Source organism: Patagioenas fasciata, chromosome 2 (genome assembly GCF_037038585.1).
Source record: "Patagioenas fasciata isolate bPatFas1 chromosome 2, bPatFas1.hap1, whole genome shotgun sequence".
In the NCBI taxonomy this organism is placed as follows: Eukaryota; Metazoa; Chordata; class Aves; order Columbiformes; family Columbidae; genus Patagioenas; species Patagioenas fasciata.
The window spans coordinates 8,282,464-8,303,904 of NC_092521.1; the positions used below are offsets into that span (position 1 = coordinate 8,282,464).

Below are 21,441 nucleotides of genomic sequence, written 5' to 3' on the forward strand. Positions count from 1 at the left end.
AGACTAAATCCATTTTTATGATAGTTTTGATTTAATAAGCTTTTTCCTTCATCTCACTGCTCTGTAAGTTCAGTTTAAATTAAATTTACCCTATCAATTCATAACTTCTATAATTTTCAGTCATGTACAATAGAAAGTATTTTGATATTTTTTAAATTTTTAATACAATAAAGCAAGATAAATATGTATGGCTTATCGAGATTCAGTGTACATTGTTAAAATTTTAGTATCATTTCTGAATGTTTCATAAAAATATTTTAGTTGTCTAATCATTGAACAGTTATATGGCCACAAAGGCTTAAGAAGGGCATTATTCCCAGTTTTATTTGAGAATTAAATTACTGACAACGATATTTTTTTTTAGATTTTTGTAAAAAAAGCAGAAGCTTAATATAATACATTTAGAGTACGTAACTATTTCGCCAAATGCACTGTAAATGTCTTTATGGTGCTATACATAAAGCTTTATTCATATTAAACAGTTCAAGTTTGAAAAGGTGACCACATTGCCACAGATTCTGGGTTCAAGGCTTAATTACTAATTAAAGAGATTCTACTGAGTTTGAAAGTGGTAGTTTGGGTCACCCCTGTTTTGTGTTGATAAGGATCATGGCAGAAAACATTGTGGCGAATCTAGCTCATCCAGCCACAGGAGATGACACATTCAGTATAGGGGGAACTGTGATTTACATATCAACAAGCTAACAAGCCACAGCCAAGGCCTGCTGGCTGATACTGGAGGTGGGAACAAGCTGGAGGGTACATATCTTCTGATATGCCCAGCTTGGCAAACAAAGGGGAAAAGCTGAGACCCTTCAATGTGGCCCAGGACTTGTCCATCTTTCCCCAACCACTCCTTCCCCCCTAGGCTTTTCTTTACTCTGAGATCTATGAAAAAGCTCACCTAAAACAGCACTGGTAGGGAATTCACCACGCTGAGGACCTTCGGCCCACCAGCCTCAACAACCGGACCCGACATCAGAGGATGCTGCGCTACTTGAACTACAAACCCCAGCATCCTCACCAGAGACACCGAGGCCATACATCATACAAGTCCTGCCATCCATGCTACGCTGCCATAAGAGCAGCTGGATCCCTCACCCTCTTTTACTTTCTCTCTGCTCTTTCCTTCTCTCCTTTTTTCTATATCCCTATTTCTTTGTCTCTCCTTCCGTGATATATTACACTCTCTCTTATACCTTAGTTTTCCTTCCCTTTCTACCACTCTATTTGCCTTTTGGAAATAAAAGAATAACATCATCTTAAGCTTTGCTGTTGGATTCTTTTTAAGTCTTGCACTATAGCTACTAATGGTTGCCAACACATTGCTCATAGTAGGACTTTTGCTGTTAATGTATTGATCAGTTCTGCAATATCATAAAATACTTTTGCCAAGCCACTATTCACTGTAACTAGTATTCCGACATGTACTTCTAGTAAAACTCAATTTAATTGGACCCCTGGAGTGAGTGTCTGTCATTCACGTCACATAACCACGCAGAATTAACCCAGAGTTAACTCACGTCTGATCTCATCTGTTGAGTCAGGGCGCGTATCGCTTTTAGAGTTAATTCACCCCTCATCCCATCTGTTGGGATGGGACAACCCCTCCAAAATTAAATGCTTTATTCATGGTCAAGAGCTTGACTTACATATTCACCATACGTCTCCTGTGCCGGAGGTGGTGGAAGGGGCCGGTAGCCCGCGGGTGGCGGAACTCCTCTTGCTCTGGGTGCCAGGAGTCCACGGCTCCGACTGACTGGTCCTCGACTGGGAGGGACTCCTCGGGGTGCTGGTGCCCCTCTGGGGACTCCTGCTGCAGGTGAGGGGACCCCTCCACGACCCCTGTGAACATATGGATTGCTTACCATTAAATAGCGTACCCTCCGCCACCCAACAGCTCCCTCCCACACAGCATGACAACTTTGCTTCGCTACAGCCAGAAAAAAGTCTAAGAGAGGTTTATAGTTTGTCATTTTTATATGCTTTAATTCAATTACACGCATTATGCAATAAATGCAGAAAGATACGAACTAGACGTGATTCAGTAATTAACTTCTCACTGGCTTGAGCCATTCTTTCATACACAGACACGCAAATGCATTTGCTAGAATCAGTCAGCTTCGCTAGAATTTAACTTATAGTATGTGAAACCACAATCCTAGAATAACAGGTTAACTTGAAGCTGTCAGGCTATATTTTACTCAAACCCTGCACAGAGGAACCAGTTGAAATTCCCTTGTGATCCTGTGTAAACTAAATGCAATCCAAAGATCACACCACATGTAAGAGATAAAGTGGGGTAGAAAAATGACATTTTCTCCTGCTTCTAAAGAAGAAATTTTCAGCTGTTACAGAAAACATTCAGACATGTAACAAATGTGCAGGATGATTATAGGATATAACCTAATATTCTATATGTATTTAAGAACAAGAAATAACAGTGAATTTGTTTTTGAAGTTCTGAAAGAAGGATAAGCATGAATTTGCATTCCATTACTTTGGACACTTAACATATGGATGAAAAACCTGAGACCTAAACAGGAACAATTATCAGAAATATTTTATCCATTTAGACATGGCATTTCCCCATCTCCCTATAGTAAAGGGAGAGAATTAGAGGTACAACCTGTGAGAAATTTGCATCTTTTATACAGAATGTCTAGAACATTGCTAACAGACACCTCCTTTTTAAAGGAGATCATTTCACTCTATGGACTGTAATATAGTGTAAGTGACTGCTCTATAGGCAGATAGACTTGTTCTGAGGAAGTCAATCTTATTGTATATTGTAACAGATACACAGAAGAAAAACAAGCACAAGCTCTACACTACTTTTCTACCTATCAAACCATGATCTAATTAATCTGAAGAACAGTAGGAGTGTAAATACTCTGTCCTGATTTCAGGAGAAATTTCCAACTTAATATTCTAAAGTACAATTCAGATTTGCCCTTAAGACTTCCTACCCCATTTGAAAGAGGTCACTTTCTCATTGGCAAGCTTATCAGAAAAAATACAATCGTTTTAGTACAAATAATTAATATTTGAAAAGCTGCATTGCTAGTGAAGAATGCAGAAACATGAAGACTTGATACAACCAGGATAGACTTTATTCATTTTAATTACTGATCAAAACACAGTCAAAGTATTTTAAATAAGCCTAGAAAGTAAGTGATTTAAAACTGTGTTTATTACTTGGTTTTGGCTAATCTGTAGAATGCCTCCTCAGGACAGGGTACCAGCTGCTTATTTGACTTCATTGTGGTGGGGGCAGGGGTGAGCAGTGAAGTTCCCAGACACAGCCTGCTGAAGTAATATAAAGAAATAGCAAATGTGATACTTTCCAAGTGAAGCCAAAGGAAGGGAAATGAACCTATTGGCAGAGACAACAGTCGATACGAAGTGGGGAAAAAAGTAGTCAGTAAAAAGACTCAAGAACTACTGGCCATAATCTTCATGGCATCCTTCAGACAGGGTGCAAGTGAAAGTAGGAGGGAGTGGGACATGCTGAAAAACAAAACAACCCAAAAGATTTGAAGGGAAAAGTACAGTTTTTAGAGTCAAATTTATTCTTGAAGAATAATTAGAATACCAGACCCACATAAGGTCTTTTCTGCATTTCAACAACAGTTAGTAGGATTGGAGTGGGGATAGGTGGGAAATAATTTCTCCTATATTAGGAGACCAATTACATGCTTTTAAGAGTCGCTGTAGGAAGAATAAACAATCTGAGATGTATAGTTCTGTATTACACCATTCAGATGGTTACTGCATCTGGCTGGAGAAGACTAGAAAGGTGCAGAGACTGGAAACCCAGTAACAGGATAGTTCAATTACCACCATACAGATATGAATTCTATCAGGGTATGATGCCGAGAGGAAACTTTTAGAAACCAGAAGTTATTTCATTAAGAAGTTAAAGGAACTAAGGAAGTTTGATTGACACAAACAATGAACAGGGATTGACTCAATATCAAGGAACCACTTAAACAGGAACCTTTGCAACGACAACAGATCAGTTCTGCTATTGCTTAATTTGAAAGAAAGGCAGCTATAAAAATTATGTTTAAAAAGACTAAGGTGTAAATATATAACACAGGAATACATTTAAAGAAATCCCACAGGAAGTCAATGCAAATACACAACAATTGCAAAAAAAAAGTTTGAGAAAGGGCAAAAGGAGCTCAGCAATGCTTGTACAGCAGGGTAAAGAGAGGTATTAAGAGTTACGTGAAAAGCTGAACCATCTATAACCTCAAAGGAAAAATGCTAATAAAATAAACATAAAATACTCAGAAAAGCAGGTCAGAGATAATGTAAAGAATTTGTAAAAAGTCCAAAAAAATAAAACTCCTTCAAACACTCTGGGAGGTTTATTGACTCTAGAGAGAAGCCAAATCACCAATGAACACTAAGATATATATACACATATACGTATACATGAAGATTTTTCTTGCACAACCAAGAATGAACAAGGTTTTCATGTTAGAGCTTTTCCTTATGGGGAATGCATTGGATGGTGCCACCAACTGTCTTAGAGACAAATTACAGAACAAAGGAATCAAAAGTAATTGTGCTATTTTTCTCTGTAAACTACATCAAGAGTTCAGCTGCTTAGGTCTTTAGACTAGCTGAATCCCAACCTGAATGTTAAGGAAAGGAAAACAGCAAACAAAAATTCAAGGTAGCAAACTGTAAGAGGAAGCACTTGGGAGTTCATACACACACACAGGTATCTAAATTTATATATCCTAACATCATACAAAGTAATAGGTTCTGTGCTATCACTACCCATAGCACATCTATAATTAATACTGGCCCAGTGGTTAGGACTGTAAAAAAACAATACAATTTTAGAAAATATAAGAACACCAAAAACTTTATTACCCAGCTGTGTATATTCACAGTCCTGCTTCCTGACCTGGAAAGAACATAAAACTGAAGTACATCAGAAATTATGTCAAAGATGATCGACAGTATAGAACAGCTTAATATAAGGAACAGTTAAGGACATTAAGGCACTTCATATTACAAATGACAACTGAGGTTTATATGGTAGAATCCAATGGAAACAAAGGAATGGAGAAGGCTGAGGGGGGAATTCATCACAGCCCACACCTTCCTCTAGCTGGGCAGAGGAAGATGATCTGGTCTTGTCTCTCCAATGCCCAGTGATAGAAGATGAGGAAAAGAATGAAGCTGCACCAGGGGAAGTTCAGATTGGATGTTAGGAAAAGATTCTTCACTGAGAGGGTGGATGGTCACTAGAACAGGCTTCGCAGAGAAGTGGTCACAACAACAAGGCTATCAGAGTTCAAGGAGCATCTGGACAATGCTACCTAAACCAGTTTTAGGTAGTTCTGCGAGGAGCAGGGAGTTGGACTCAAGTCATATGGGTCTCTTGCAACTTGAGATGTTCTAAGGTACCACAGGAATTATTCAGCAGTCATTTCCCATGTGAGAACAAGAGGATATCAACATGTAGGGCCAAAATACTAAAGCAGACTGCCTTAAGGCCTGAGTCACTATGGCTGCTCCTATGAAATGCGATCACTGAATGACAAAATGGTTGAGGTTTGAAGGGACTGCTGGACATCCTGCTCAAAGCACGGTCACCTAGAACCAATTGCCCAGGACTGTGTCCAGGTGGTTTTTTAATGTGTCCAAAGACAGATTCCATAACCTCTCTGGGCAATGTGTGCCTAGTGTCTTGTCACTGGGCACCACCAAAAGAAGCCTTCTCTTGTCTAAGCTGAACAGTCCCAGCTCTCAGGCTCTTCTCATTCACCATCTTTGGGGTCCTTTGCTGAACCCTCTGCAGTACATGCCCATCTCTGCTGCACAGGGGAGCCTAGAAATGTGTATAGAATTCCAGGTGTGGTCTCACCAGAAATGAGTAGGGCAGAAGAATTACCTCCTTCAGCCTGTAAGCAACAGTAATCCACCCCAAGATACCATTATCTACTTTTACAGAAAGGGCACATTTCTGGCTTATGTTCAACTTTGTGTCCACCGACATCCTTTTCTGCCAAGCTGTTCTCCAGCTGAGTGGCCTCCAGCACATATTGGTACTAGGGGTCACTGCTTTCCAAGGTGCAGGACTTTGGCATTTTCCCTTGTTAACCTTCATGAGGTTCCTGTTGGGCCATTTCTTCAGCCTGTCAAGGTCACAGAATCATTCTGGTCGGAAGAGACCCTGAAGATCACTGAGTCCAACCATAACCTAACTCTAGTACTAAACCATGTCCCTAAGGACCTCATCTATACACCTTTTAAAGATCTCCAGGGATGGTGACTCCACCATTTCCCTGGGCAGCCTGTCCCACTGCTTCACAGTCTATTTTTTTCCTAATATCCAATCTAAATCTCCCCTGGTGCAACTTGAGGCCATTTCTCCTTGTCCTATCACTTACTACTGGGAGCAGAGACCAACACCCTCCATGCTACAACCTCCTTTCAGGCAGTTGTAGACAGCGATAAGGTCTCCCCTCAGCCTCCTTTTCTCCAGGCTAAACAGCCCCAGGTCCCTCAGCTGCTCCTCATAAGACTTGTGCTCCAGGCCCAAGGTCCATCTGGTTGCCAGCACAACCTGCCTGCATATCACCCACTACTCATAGCTCAGTGTCACCCACAGACCTGCTGAGGGTACAGTCTGCCCCATCCTCCAGATCATTAAGGATGTGAAACAGGACTGGACCCAGTATTGACCCCTGAGGTACACTGTTTCTTACTGGCCTCCAGCTGGACTTTGTACCACTCATCACCATCCTCTGGTCCTAGCCATTCAGCCAAATTTCAATCCCTCTGTCTCCTCAGCCAGCAGTTTCTCTATGAGCATCTTATGCTGATCAAGCACAACTTCCCCTTTGTGAATCCATACTTCTCCTGATGTCTTTTTAGACAGTATCTGGAAATTATCACCTTCCTGGAGAAGGAAGTAAAGCTGACCAGCCTATAGTTCACCAGGTCCCCCTTGCCATTTTTGAAAGTAGGCATGACATTTGACTTCCTTCAGTCCTCAGGCACCTCTCCTAATGCCCGCAATTGTTCAAAGCCTGAGGAAAGCTTCACAATGACATCTGGCAGCTCCCTCAGCACCCATGGGTGCATCCCATCAAAGCCCATCATCTTGAAATCACAACTAGGGTCAGTTCACAGATCTCTTCACTTCATTTTAATTACAAAAAAATTTAAAAATCAAATGTGTTTATGCCATATGAAGCTCCTTTTCAGTATCCCCCGCTCCAGAAGGGGAAATAAATGTGAGAATGGCTTTAAAATAAAATTACTTGTGGAATTTAGGACCAGTTGCCTAACACTATTATTCAATGAGGAAACACTTGGAATTCCTTAATTATAGCATTCATAGTTCCATACACATGCAGTGATTTAAACTACTCAGCAAACAGGTATAACAAGTTTTGTTACCAGGTGTTGAGATATTTTCTGCCTTTGAGCACAGTAAACTACAACATTCCTCAAATAGTAAATATTTTTGTTCAGATTTAAATTAGACATCTGAAAGCTACAGACCTGTTATTTTTAAGTTTCAACACCAAAATATTGAACACCTATATCCAGGTACCACTCACAGAGACAGCAAGGACTCCTACTTTTTTCATCTTTTTTAGATGAGAGTCACCATTGAATTTAACACTTATGTAGATTTTAATTTGAAAACAGTAAGATGTATGTTCATATTTCAGTTTTGTGAGAAGTGGGAGAATTACCACAAGACCAAAGAAACATAACCCCCTGAATATGGTATCTGCCTTTGTCCTGGGATCCTGAACTGGCTTTCCCAAATATATTTTGTGCTACAGCATCTTCTGCAGTACACTACCTACATGTTCTCAACTAAGAGCTGTTCAAAAAAGAAACCAGTTGATTCCAGATATATGACAGGAATGACTAAAGTTTGGTCTGGTGACTAACAAAGGACAACTGGAAGTTATGAACACATTACTGCAGTGATCCACATCACCTCACTTCACTTCTGACATACAGGACAGCTAATTCTGACCTGTAACTTGTCTAAGGGTTTTATTTGTCCCCAGACAGAATGACAGTTTGACTTGTCCCCAAAGTGACAGTCATTCAACCATTAGGATCACAGCCATGCATACACATAACTATGAATAAAAACTAATGGGAAAGCAAAAAAAAACAACCCAAGTAATCTCTTGCAAGCATGAACCAGAACTTTGCTGTTTCTTTAATTAGACTATTCCTGCATACTGGCTCTATGAGAAATTACTTTTTCCTTCCCTCACCTGAGTGAAACCAGAATATCTGCTTTCAAATACAATTCATCTCAATCTGGAGAGCAAACCCAAGCAGTTGTCCCTCTTTGTGGCTTTTTAATGCTTTGGGGGTGCTTATAAGCAAGAAGGAGATTTTCTACCAATACCTGTAGTCAAAGGACAAAATGCAACAGTTTTAATCTGAATGAGGGTAGTTTTAGATTGACACAAAAATTGTTTACAACAATGGTGGTGAGATGATAGAACAGGCTGCCCAGAGAAGTTGTGAATGCCCCATCATCAGAAGGTCAGGTTGGATGGGGCTTTGAGCAACCTAGAAGAGCTCCCTTCCCAGGAAAGAGGAGCTAGAACAAAAACAATTCTATAAGTAACAGTGATTTCCAGCTATAAGTGACATGAATTGGTCCCCCGTGCCCCGAGGTAGAAAGGAAAATTTATCAACTTACTGCTATCATCCTCTAGAATGTCACTTTTTCAATATATCTTGGTTTGAGTCAGAACTGAGTGATCCTTAAATCTTATTTATGCTTACTCTTACAGTATGAATGTGAAGTTTTAGAGAGGAAATGCTACTTTATTTACAAAATATCCTTAGAGGCATACACTAATATGCACATTAACACATGTTTATTTACAGCCTTTAGTTAATCAGATGTCTCAGTTCACATTTCAGCAGCATTATCATTTATATTGCACTGATTCAGGATGGGAATTCAAATGCATTAAAGAAACACTGATACCAAGAGGGGAACATCTTTTAGCTACTCACTGTAACAGCACCACATTAAACAAACCATGGATCCTCTATGGCTGCTAGCACAATAAATTAAACAGTAACTGGTATGATCCTTCATTTCACATAGTCGCATCTAAGAAGCCATTTAAGAACAAGGTTAGTTTACAATAAAGAATGAAAACTGGGATTTTGCCAGGGAAAGATGCTCACGTCCCTTCCTTTGTTGCACAGTGGAGGCAGGTACTACCTAAAGAGATGATGCTCAGCATAACCATGATAGAAAATAGCAGCAATGTTGCAATTGCATCTGAAGTTCATTATCTTCAGCAGTATTAGGAGGGAAAACACTAAAAATAGAGGCAAAGAGGGCAGAAGGAAGCAGCTATAAGACCAAGATAAAGGATGAGAACAGCACATTCCTAAAGGTAAAGCTCAACACACAGCTCTTCTACAGGAAATTCCAGTCATTCGCCCCCAAAATCCTACTTGGTTCTAGAGTGGGGGAAAAAAAAAAGAGTCAAGAAAATCTGGAACAACCCAGAAATGGCAGAATAAGTTGCCCCAAACAACCACCATTAGGTAATTACTTACCATATAAAAAAAAATACCTGTGGCACAAGCTAGAATTTTGTATGCAAGTACAACAAATGTAATGTTTTCTACAAAATAGAACTTTGTTATGGAGCTAAAGATAGATGTAACAAGTCTTCTTAGAAGGAGGCATTTGATAAGATGCATTATCTCAAGCTGTAACATATCTGATAAGGACTAAAAAGTGTGTAAATTAGTATGTTTTTTAGTGAAACTATTCAGGAATAATAAAGGCTAAAAGCCACACTCAGTTGTTGCATCCTTAACAAGAGGTTTCATGTATCAACATTGGTACGTTAAAATATTCTGTAGATTATAAAGCAAGGTTAAGGCTGAACCTTTAGACTTAATTTTACAAGTCTTCTCTGACTGTGCTTCATCCTATCTTAGATATCCCAGGAATGCTTGCTATTGAAGATATTTTATTTAGCACTAAGGCAGTGTTTAACAAAGCCTTCCTTCAATGAAAACACTTGTCACTGAAGTCAATTTGTGCTAAAAAAGAATCAGAGTATTAGAACTGAGTTTGAGACCTTTAACTCAATGACTGTATCATCTCAGAAGCAACAGCATGAAGTTTCACTCCAGGAATCTTTTATGTTAATGGAGCACTTTAATTTCTGAGGGGAAGAAGTCGTGGATTTTAAGATAAGCATTGAAGTAAGGACAATCAAACCAATCTTTTTGTTTTCTTTAGAACACATGAAAACCGAGATGGCAAAAATACAACTTCTACCCATGATCTCCAAATCAAATACAAAGAACATTTACGTTTACCCTGAAGACACTTCAATAGCTGCAGGCCAGCTACAAAGGGTTTTGTGAGCTATGTAACAGCATGTATATCCTGTATAAAAAGGAGATTTAAAACAAATTTACTAAAAACCAGAGGATGGTAGAAATTCAGTACTATAAAAAGTTAATTATGCACACATGTACTAAATACTAGTAGTGGAAACTGGGTATCAAACTTTAGTGATAAGGTCAGATCAACCAATAACTTCTGTGTCACAAACACTATCTAAAAGATAAAATAAATATCAAGAACACATGAAATAGAACTGCAAATGTATCTGTACTGAGCATCTGTAGTAGAGCCATTACAGGCATCTATGGCAAAGTTAAAAACAGATATTTAAGAACTGAAGTAAAATTAGCAAAAAACAGCCAAATCTCCAAAATTAAATGAGATCTCTAATTTGCAAACACTTTTGTATGGCTGATTGCAGTTCTAAAGAAGTGAACCTTGGTGTATAATTACCACTACTCTGAACAGCATTAAAATCAAGAAAAGCAGAACAGATACATTACACATTGCTTAAGAACACAACAAAAAACTGTTGATTTAGAGAAAATAATTACATTCTTACAGGACACAAGCAGCAGTAAGTGTAAATTCTCTAAATTAAGGTTCATTCTGCACTGCATTTGCAATCATCATCAGGATACTTGTAACTGTGTAAGCAGATCTGTAAATGGAATAATTCCTCAGTGCTTTTTCTTCTAACATGCTTAATCTGAGTTTAAACACTTTTGAATACTATTTTGAAATTATTTTATAAGTTTCAAGCTTGCAATAATAAGAACCACAGCCACAACTGCAGGAGAACAGTTCACCATAGAAACAATCACACCAAGCTGCTGCAGCCACAGTCTCTCTGTACTGTAACACAAACACTTATGCACTTTATTTAGGTTTTGTTTTCACACTTCAGGATTCAAAGGAGTTGAAGCTGTCATCTCAGTACTGCAAGGAAGATAGGGAACACTAGAGTAAAAATAAAACATTTCCTGTGCCAAAGAAAAATAAAGCAAAAGCAGTAGACTTGCTTATTCCTGAAGCAAGCAAGCCACATTTTTATGAAAAAAGTGCCACTCAGCTGAGACCAAGTCCACATTCTACTTCCAAAGCACTTCCGTAACATTTCAGTATGGCTACAAAAACTTAGTAATAGTGTAAAAAGGAATATGCATATCCCATAACTTAGAGGAATTGTTAATTGGACTATCTTCAATGATCTAAGATTGTTTCCCCTTATCTTTTGCTCATATTTTGGGAGTCCATGAATTTTACTGCTGTGCTTTGGAGCATATATTCTATATGAAGGGAGAAGCTTATAAAACATGTTCAAATGCAGTTCCACTTACCTGGTCAAAGCAGGAACTGGGACTCCTCTTGCTCGAATAGATGGTTTTCCACGAACTACTGGAACTTCTGCATTTTCTGAGCCACCATTTAAATAGGTTAATTCTTGCAGCTGTGCCTGTCTGATTTCATCATTGTAGTCCTAAACCAGGGAACAGAGTGAGGAGAAGAAAACACACTGTTCAATCTCCAAGTTAGTATCAGCAAACAGTGCTCCTGAAGGTTTCCTCTTAAAAAGCTGAATGTCCCACTGAAAAACTAATGTGAAGAATGCTATGTGCATATCAGTCATATTTCTAAGAGTTCTACATATTAATCACAATTTTTGCTCAATAATGGTTTTATTTTCCATTGCATATTATTTCCATGCAGTGTTACCACTTAATGGCAGTGTTAAAATGCTGTTGATAGAAGGAAAGAGCAACAGAAATCAAGGTCTCGTATTTTGAGCCGAGATCCTTTTTGTAGTTCCAGCTGTAGAATCATGTGTGTTAAAAGCAGGAAAAATCCCATTGCTTGGTGTTGCAAAGCAGTAAAGAATAAATACACTGTTGAGCATAGCCCTCCTGAAGAATAAATTATAGACATTTACACTTAAAATCAGGAGTTAAAGAATAAAGAAATTCATTCAATACACATGTGCACTATTAACAAAAGCTCCACATATTTCAGCTCTAGAATATGCAACAGTGAACAAGCTGAAGACACATGGCTTGTTTCTGATTGTGCACAAATCCTCTCTCAAGGTCTATCAAAAAGAAAGTTGAAGTTATTTACACTGAATTAATACGGTACTTCTAAAATACACAGGACTTTTCAGGGGCCTTGAGCCACCCTCCAAAACTAGCACACCACAGGAATAAAATAGATATATCAATGAACCCTTGAACTATCCATATTTGTATCATTTTTCTTTTACTGAAAGTAAACTAAAGAATGCATCTGTAAAGGTGAATGAGAAAAAGAAATATTTTACTCAACCTATATACATACAAAATAAGTATCAAAATATTAACAGGTCCTAAGAATGAAGTGATGGTTCTGATATAGCAGCTCTTACCTTATGCAAGTCTTCCCACTTCAAAGAAGGAAGGTTTGTTCAAATACCACTCATTTTACAATTCAATTACAAAACAAAGAATCTACATCTCTTATTGGAAAACTGGTGTATTACATTTACGCACTAGGTAGATACCAAAAGACTGCCAGGTAGCCCTTGCATCACACAACTCTGCATGGAACACAACTTAAAACTTCAGTGAATTCAAACATATCAGTTATCCTTGAAACATTCTGCTTTCCCTCAGCTTCCACAAAAATAAATCAGTTCTCTAATATATGACATTGCTGAATATAGTCAGTGGTTTTAAAGTGGCACTGTAAGGGCATTTTGTCCAAACTGCCTTGAATAGGCTCTGAAATTTAACTCAAATTGCCCATCTCAGATCATCCTCTACTTAGCAGCAGAGATCAAGCAACAAACAAGATGAAGAAATAAGTCTGGAAAACCAAATCAACTGTTTCAAACTGTGTAACTGAAGAAACATTTCATTATAAACCAGCTTGGACCCAATACACAGCCAAGCCCCCATGCAGGTTGGAATAAATCAGGCAATTTGATACAATTGTGGACAACTACTGTACAGGAACTCACTTAGTGCTTTGTTGCTGGAGCAGAACTGGCTACAAACACAAAACCCTATGCAAGGTATGTATGGAACAACTCTTCAGTTTTGAAATAAAATGCCAATGAACTGTTAAAACTGTACCACAAACAATTCTTAGGTTTCAGAGTCCTGATATATATCAGATGCCCTTTATAACTTCTCCACAAGACATCTTCCTCAGAATTGGGCTGCTAGAAAAATACCTTTGATCATAATTTGATATTAGTATAGCTTGATTTCTTAGAGACATGCTCAGGTTGCCAGTGCACATGTTGGGTCCTCTTTCTTCCTAATGATTTCTCATTTTCCTGCAGCCAACTACTCAACATAGCAGCAGCCTTAGTGATAGACAAGGACTCCACTGCACAAAGGGACAAAGGAGATAATATGGTCCTTATCAAATATGCCAGAAGCAGCAGGAGGACACAGAGTGAAGGAACAGTACAAGGAGCCATGACAAGCAGCAGCATTAACCCATTAGGCTCTGAAATGGATCCTTTAATTACAAGTAACAGATGGTCAGTTTACAAATACCCACTGTCAGAAAAGAGCACATTGCAAGTCAAATTGAGGGGGCTCTCCCTTCTTCACCTAGAACAGGAGATGGACATGGAAACTCTTTGGTCTGCATCCCTTTACAGTTTAGGCAGACGCAATGCTCAAATTTCAGTCAAGTGCTGCTGATGAATTTCAAGTGAAGAGATGTACTCTTTTTATGAATACTGCTCATCCTGACTGACTAGTCTTCTCTGAACACGGAGGATGTTGTCTTCTGTAGGAATCATAGAATATTTTGGGTTGGAAGGGATCTTCAAAGCTCATCCAGTGCCACTCCTGCCATGAGCAGGGACATCTTCACCCAGATCAGGTTGCTCACAGCCCCATCCAGCCTGGCCTGGGATGTCTCCAGGGATGGGGCATCCACCACCTCTCTGGGCAACCTGGGCCAGTGTTTCACCACCCTCAAACATGGTAGAACACAGGGATAAGGGGACAGAAGCACCGTATGTAAACAAGTTGCTTATCAGTATATTTGTCTGACTGTTCCTGGAAGTTTTATGATCATGTTAATCTTCTGTACACACATTAGTGCATCCCAGGATACCATTGGCCTTCTTGGCCACAGGGCAAATTGTTGATTCATGGTCAACCTGTTGTCAACCAGAACTCCCAGGTCCTTCTCCGCAGTGCTGCTTTCCAGCAGGTCCACACCTAACCTGTATATCTGTAACTTAAGACCTTAGTCAAATTTATCAATCTTTTATTTAATGTTAGGACAGATCCCAGCAAAACCCTATGCAGTTTTGCAAATCCATACAGATCTTTATTGTGGCAGTCAGCAACAGTTATCAGGTTTCCAGCCACCTTTATACAAACACTTTAGTTATTTGCCAGCTTCCTTAAAGAAATGTGTGTTTCCAAAGCCCACCAGCTCTTCCAAATGCCATCAAATGCTATTCCATCATCACACCTTACCAAGTGAACTTGCAGGATGCAAGGCAGACTATGGGAAAAACTTAAATTCTGCTCACGTTGTAAACGGACTGCTACAGATTGTTCTCTCAAAGACATTTCTATACTTTGCTTTAAAGACAAGGAAAACAAGGAACTAGAATAACCAACAGCAAAGCATAATTAATGGTGTAGCTTTCAAAAGCAGCACTGCCACCACTCAAAAGTTAAGTAAAATAGACTATGAAAAGTCCTATTGGCCAAAACCACAGTAATGATGGTATAATACAGAACCCTGGGGGAGGTGAGGGTGGAAGTACTTGGCTTTTTGTCCTATCTGACAAAAGAAATTCTGGGATAATGTCAAGCACAATATCCATCACTTTGACAGTCCAACAGACTGCTGGCCAGAGGGTCTGAGCAGAGCAAAGGGACCAGCTAATTTAACAGGGGGCAAAAGAATATACTGGAAATCAGAAGCCACAGTCCCACCTGCAGACAACAGGCAACATAAGCACAGTCAAAAAAAACCCAAGTCAGAAGGTTTTATGTCTGGGTTCGAGTTACATCAATAGTTTAAAGGAAAGTAAAACACTGCAGGTGCTTGAGGTTGAACTTCAATGCAAAGGTGCTTGTTTGCAGATCTAAAAGAAGCTGAGAGACCAAGGCATTTTTACTATAGTCAGCTACAAGGTTATTTTGTAGCACCAATTGTGATTGCACATTCAGGCCCAATCTGATAGCTGAACAAAGATCATATTCCTAAACTAGAATTAACAACTAAAGTTCTTGGAAAGTATAGTTAGCTAACATTGTAAGGAAAACACAAATTAAGATCATAATCACATATACTGATAACAGGACTTATTTGAAATAAAACTAATGTACTAAGAAAGCCACAACAGACTTTAAAGAAAATAAACTTCAAGTTGTATTTGGCAGCAGTTAATCACATGGTAGTTCTGGAAAGGACAAAGCTGCTCCTTATTGCTGGTGGAAGGGGGGGGCAGAAAAGATTAAGGCATTTAGAGTCATTCTGATAAGATTACATCTGAAAAGCCAGAGGGAAATTAAAACAGTGTTGGCTTGATCCCCTAGTTCAGAAGAGATTATGGAGCATCAGTTCAGCTCAGTACAACATAGATGCAATGATTGAAAATTAAGACAGAAAAGTGTACAACCAATGAATGGAATTGCTCATTATCAGTCTAATTCTACTGGCTTAACAGCAGTAATGACCAGGCTTTGATAAGCTTACTTAATTTATGATGACATTAGGTCAATCAAGTTCAATGAAGAAAAATACCATGTTATTAAGGAGGCAGGGGAATCCGATCTCTCCATATTTCCAGTGCATGCAAAACGCACTTTTTCAACTGAGCAGATTTTAATCTAAAAATGAAACAGCTGTTTGCTCACTAGGATAGTGAAGAACTCAGTTCTCCCTTATCTCTTCACAAAAATCAAATAATGAATCATGCAAATACAACAGCCTTCAACATTATGGCAGCCCACCATTCCTAGAAATATTCTGTTGAGTATCCCTCACCTATAACCAGTTTGAACAGTAGTATGTTTATTTACCCCTTGTCCTGGTTTTGTTAAAAAAAAAGTTTCTCTTTTAGTGAATTTGCCTGTCAGCTAAAGCCTTCATGTTAGCTGCATTTTCCTGAAGAACCAGATACATGTTTTGGTAAACCTAGCAATGGAATGCAAACTTATTGATAAGCACAGATGGACATCTCGCAAGAGGGGCAACGAGAAACTGGTGACCGGGAGACTGACCAACGGTGTATAACATTCGATTCACGTGAATACTTCATATAAACGTGGGAGATCACGAGGATCTCGTCCCTTTTTTCCCTTTTCCCTTCTGCTTATGGCCGACATTAGGAGAGGACCTTGCTGGTCGTCCCTGCGAACTGAGGCCTAGTGAGAGACTGAATCCAGCTCCGGTTGGCTGCAGAGTCCAATCCAGGACTTCGGGTGCTGGCTCTGCAGTCACTGAGACTTTCAAGATTGGTTTTGTATATTTTGTATTATTTTCTCTATTCTTATTAATAGCATTAGTAAAACATCTTTAACTTTTCCAACTCTCTTCTCTCTGTCCTTCTTTCCCTCCTGATCGCCTGTCCTGAGTGGGAAGGGGGGGAGAGGGAAGGGCAAAAGGGGGAAGTGGGGGGGAGAGGAGGTTAACAATACATCTGCCAGGGTTTGATTGTCACCCTGCAATCTTAACCCTCGACACCCCTTCATATACATCAAGAAAAAAAGACATTTGGAACCTGCAGATGGAGTCATGATGTGGCATTTGTTTCTCTATAGCAGAACATAATGCTCAGGACATTTTGGGGAGGTTTGCCTGTCTTAAGGCGCACCCACATTATTGTGTTATTTCACATCGCAATGCCTCCTGATGATTGTTACTTACCATTCTTTGGTTCATGTCATGGAGTAGTATTGGGCCACAAGAACTAATTTTCATCCAAAAACAAGCCAGAGAAGACACTCAAGAAACAACTCCAGTCACTTGAGGACTTAGTTTCATGGATATAGACTAGAGTTAGCACAAACTAAAAATCCCCAAAATGCATGCAGTAGTATTGTCAGGTCACCAGCACCAGCTGCTTCACCCTAGAGAACAGCTGGTCCTCCTGCTCCCAACAGGTTGTAACATCCATACAACAGGTTATCCATCGCAACCCACCCTGAACACAGCTACTCTGACTCTACTCAAACATTTATGTGCTGTTGCCATTCATATACACACCATAGTGAAGCTTCCTTAGCTCAGGACTCCCACATTTCCAAGGTCTGACACTAAGCAAAAAGCAATTTTCAGCAGTAAAAACAACCAGAAGTCAACACATCTTGAGGATGCTTTGCTTTCCATGTTCAGTTTTTCATTAAACAATAAATAAAAAGAACATCCAGCAAAGAGCTAATGCAGTTAAGAGCTTTATACACAGTAAAACCACCTCAAATGCTTCAGCTTAAGAGAGTCTGGACTGTTCCAAGCAGTTGGATATTGCAAAACAATTGAGGTTGGTCCTTTTCTGATAAGCAAAAAGTAAATCTTACGCAAAAAAGACATTAGAAACTCTGCAACTTCAGTGTCTATACATATCCCAAACCTGGAGTAAAAACTTATACTGGAAATTTATATCTCATTTTATACATCCATACATCACAAGTTGAAGGATACACCAGAAGTATAACCCATGTATCACTAGCTTTATGAGAAAAATAAAGTTAAGAAAATTGTATTGATTCTCAGCACTGAACATAGCCAGGATTATAGGTGGAAACAAACTTCAAACGTACTCTTAGTAAAACAGACCCTGTGCTGATGCTTCAGGTGTAATAAGAACACAGAAAAGCCCTGCCTTAAGCAAATGTTTTCATATTTTAAAGATGTTTACAATTATTTGTAAACTTAAGTACTTAGCACATTGACAGTTAAGTCAGAATAAGTTGCTGTTTTACTATAGGTCATACCATAGCATCAAAGTGTATGTGGAGAGTTATGCATTCACCCAGTAACTGCTATATCAGAAAGAAAAGTGTTTGTAAACATGACAACTACTTTCACAAGTAAAGGAAATAAAGCAACATGACCTGACCAATATCATACACTTAGTTTTATAGGAATTTTGGTAGTCTTAAATTTTCTATTAAAAAATTAAAATACTAACAGGGATGAGAAACTTCTTGATCTCTTCCAATGCATGTCCCATTCTGGCATAGGCTTCAGCTGGTGGAGCAAATACTTCAATTAAAACATGCAGGTCATCATTTAGGTGGAAGTACTTCGCCTCTCCACTTTTTCTCAGTTCCTCCTCCTAGAAGGTAAGAAAGAAGTTTTGTTGTTTTTTTCTTTTGTGTTTGTTTTCCCACCTTCTTATTTTAAAGATATTTTAATGGAAGCCTTAAAGGTGCCTCAGGCATTTGCACACAGTGTTTCCTCATGTAGAAACACACACTTTTCCGATACACTTCGAACCAATCACATTGCTAAGATACCAGAATATTATCAGTTTGCTTATCAACACTAAGTGATCAGTAAAACACAAAATAGGACCCATCAGCTCCTGCTCACATAGAAAAACTGTAGCACAAGGGGAGATACTTCCAGGAGTTTTGCCAAGTGCACCAGTTTCACCTAGAAGACACTAAGAAACATAAGTGAACTTGAAATCTCTCTTCTCAGAAGTCTTTAGAAACAGGTTTGATCTAATATTCCACAGGAGCAAAATCCTTTTACCAATATTATTTAATTCTTATTATTATTGCACAGCTCAGATATTTCTTGTTTATTTTCTGTTCTCACTGAGATTTCTGTCCCAGGAGTACAACCTCCACAGAACTGTGCTATTTGGAGATGAAAACTCACTCAGTGTATAAGCCAAGGGAAAAGGACATTAGAGGAAAAAAAAATAGTTCACTAGTTATTTCAGAACAGTTTATTTATTTTGTTCTGCTTTACCCAACCTACTTCAACATGACTGGAAAGCTGTGATTCCAGGTTCCAGTATAAGTTGGGGAATAACCTATTAGAAAGCAGTGTAGGGGAAAGGGACCTGGGGGTCCTGGTGGACAGCAGGGTGACCATGACCCAGCACTGGGCCCTTGGGGCCAGGAAGGCCAATGGTACCTGGGGAGTATTAGAAGGGGGGTGGTCAGTAGGTCAGAGAGGTTCTCCTTCCCCTCTACTCTGCCCTGGTGAGACCACACCTGGAATATTGTATCCAGTTGTGGCCTCTCAGTTCCAGAAGGACAGGGAACTGCTGGAGAGAGTCCAGCGCAGGGCAACAAAGATGCTGAAGGGAGTGGAGCATCTCCCGTGTGAGGAAAGGCTGAGGGAGCTGGGGCTCTGGAGCTTGGAGAAGAGGAGACTGAGGGGTGACCTCATTAATGTTTACAGATATATAAAGGGTGAGTGTCAGGAGGATGGAGCCAGGCTCTCCTCAGTGAGAACTAGTGATAGGACAAGGGGTAATGGCTACAAACTGGAACACAAAAGGTTCCACTTAAATTTGAGAAGAAACTTCTTCTCAGTGAGGGTGCCAGAGCCTGGACCAAGCTGCCCAGGAAGGTCGTGGAGTCTCCTCCTCTGCAGACATTCAAACCCGCCTGGACACCTTCCTGTGGAACCTCAGCTGGGTGTTCCTGCTCCAGCAGGGAGACGACTCGATGAGCTTTCAAGGTCCCTTCCAATCCCTGACATTCTGTGAATTCAATGGAGTGGAATAGAGCTCAGTTCTCTCAGAGCAGCTCCCTATCCCTCCCATGTGTTACACTGGTACATTCCAAGAGAATAAGACACCATTAAAAATAATTTCATTTTATTACCAGATAATATTAAAATCCTAACAGTTCTGCTATCTAAAAAAGAAAGTCCTAATAATTCCCTCCCTTGCTTATTATGTTTAGCAAACACCAGGTATCTCCATTCTTTAGTTTATCAAAAATACAGTTCCGATGATACCCAAATAGGTATATACAAGTTATTCCAGCTGTATTATTCCAAAGTATCCAATTAGGTCCTCTTCATGTTTCTTTTTAAAAGCCCAACCAGACCCACAAAGACAGAAACCTTCCTGTTTCTGAACACAAAGATAAATTGCAATCAAGTTTTCTGTGGAAGAAGAAAAACTGACTTTCAACGATGTATTTGCCACTTTATTTAAAGACAAAAAAAATTACAGTTCTGGCCAGCATCTCAATTAAGAAAAAAATCAAATTTAAACAAATCATTACCAAAGGAAACACGAGAAGTTCAAATTAGTTAAATGTAAACCTTTAAGATTCTTCCCCAGGATTCTGAGAGTCAAGTTGGAATATGAACTTTTCAGCTTGAGCTTCTGCTTTTAATAAAACGAACTTTTATACTGCAGAGCCATTAGAAAAGCTCAGGGGACTTCCTACTCTGTGACACATTGTATTTTGATATAGAAACATGTAATCCAGCAACAGAACATTGTCAGTTTGACACATTGCACAAGAACTGAGAAAGTTCACCAAGCATCATTTAAAACACTATTTGGAGGTTTATTTTGGCATCCTGGTTTAGCAGCAAATTTAGCTCATATTCTTAGGTTTTCTACCTCTAGTCAAACTGTCTTTGTCATATTTCAAGTTTGCAGATTTTCATAACTGTGCAGCATTTAAATCTTAGGGTTGCACTGTCTGTATTATGTATTACAAACAGCTCTCATTCAAAAAAATCCATTTCATATCTTCAAGTCTTCATTATATTTTCATAAACCTAAGTTATATTTCTGTGAGTTCTATTTAATAAATATTTTCAAGAAGGAATTAAAAGAGCTAGCTTGAGTTGTGCACAGAATGAAGCCATTTACAGGCTCTGATCAAGTTGTTGATAAATACTCTATAAATCACATAATATACATTTTGCTGGTGGAGAAACAGGTTGAAAGATATATAGATTAGGAAATTCAGTAGCTAGCCCTCTACATCGCTGTTCCATATGTATGTCGTTGCCAATCTTTATAGCACACAATATTTTTAAGTCTCAGATTACGTAACCGCAGAAAGATTTCACTGGAGGCCTATAAAGCA

General features: G+C 39.1%; 1 protein-coding gene across 4 annotated transcripts in view; it reads right to left on the reverse strand.

The window, feature by feature from the left end:
- The window catches only part of KHDRBS3 (KH RNA binding domain containing, signal transduction associated 3), a 97,408-nt gene that overhangs the window by 35,651 nt on the left and 40,316 nt on the right, over positions 1–21,441 (reverse strand). For 2 of the 4 annotated variants that reach the window (XR_010650990.2, XM_065832572.2), the window contains exons 4-7: positions 18,555–18,701; positions 11,743–11,882; positions 3,199–3,309; positions 1,653–1,845 (exon numbers count right to left, since the gene is read on the reverse strand). Coding sequence is in view for 3 of the 4 variants with exons in the window: in XM_065832572.2 (XP_065688644.1) it covers positions 1,653–1,845; positions 3,199–3,309; positions 11,743–11,882; positions 18,555–18,701 (591 nt within the window). In the remaining variant the exon portion in view is untranslated. The remainder of the gene's footprint in view (positions 1–1,652; positions 1,846–3,198; positions 3,310–11,742; positions 11,883–18,554; positions 18,702–21,441) is intronic. The other 2 variants (XM_071803777.1, XM_065832573.2) reach the window with 2 other exon arrangements.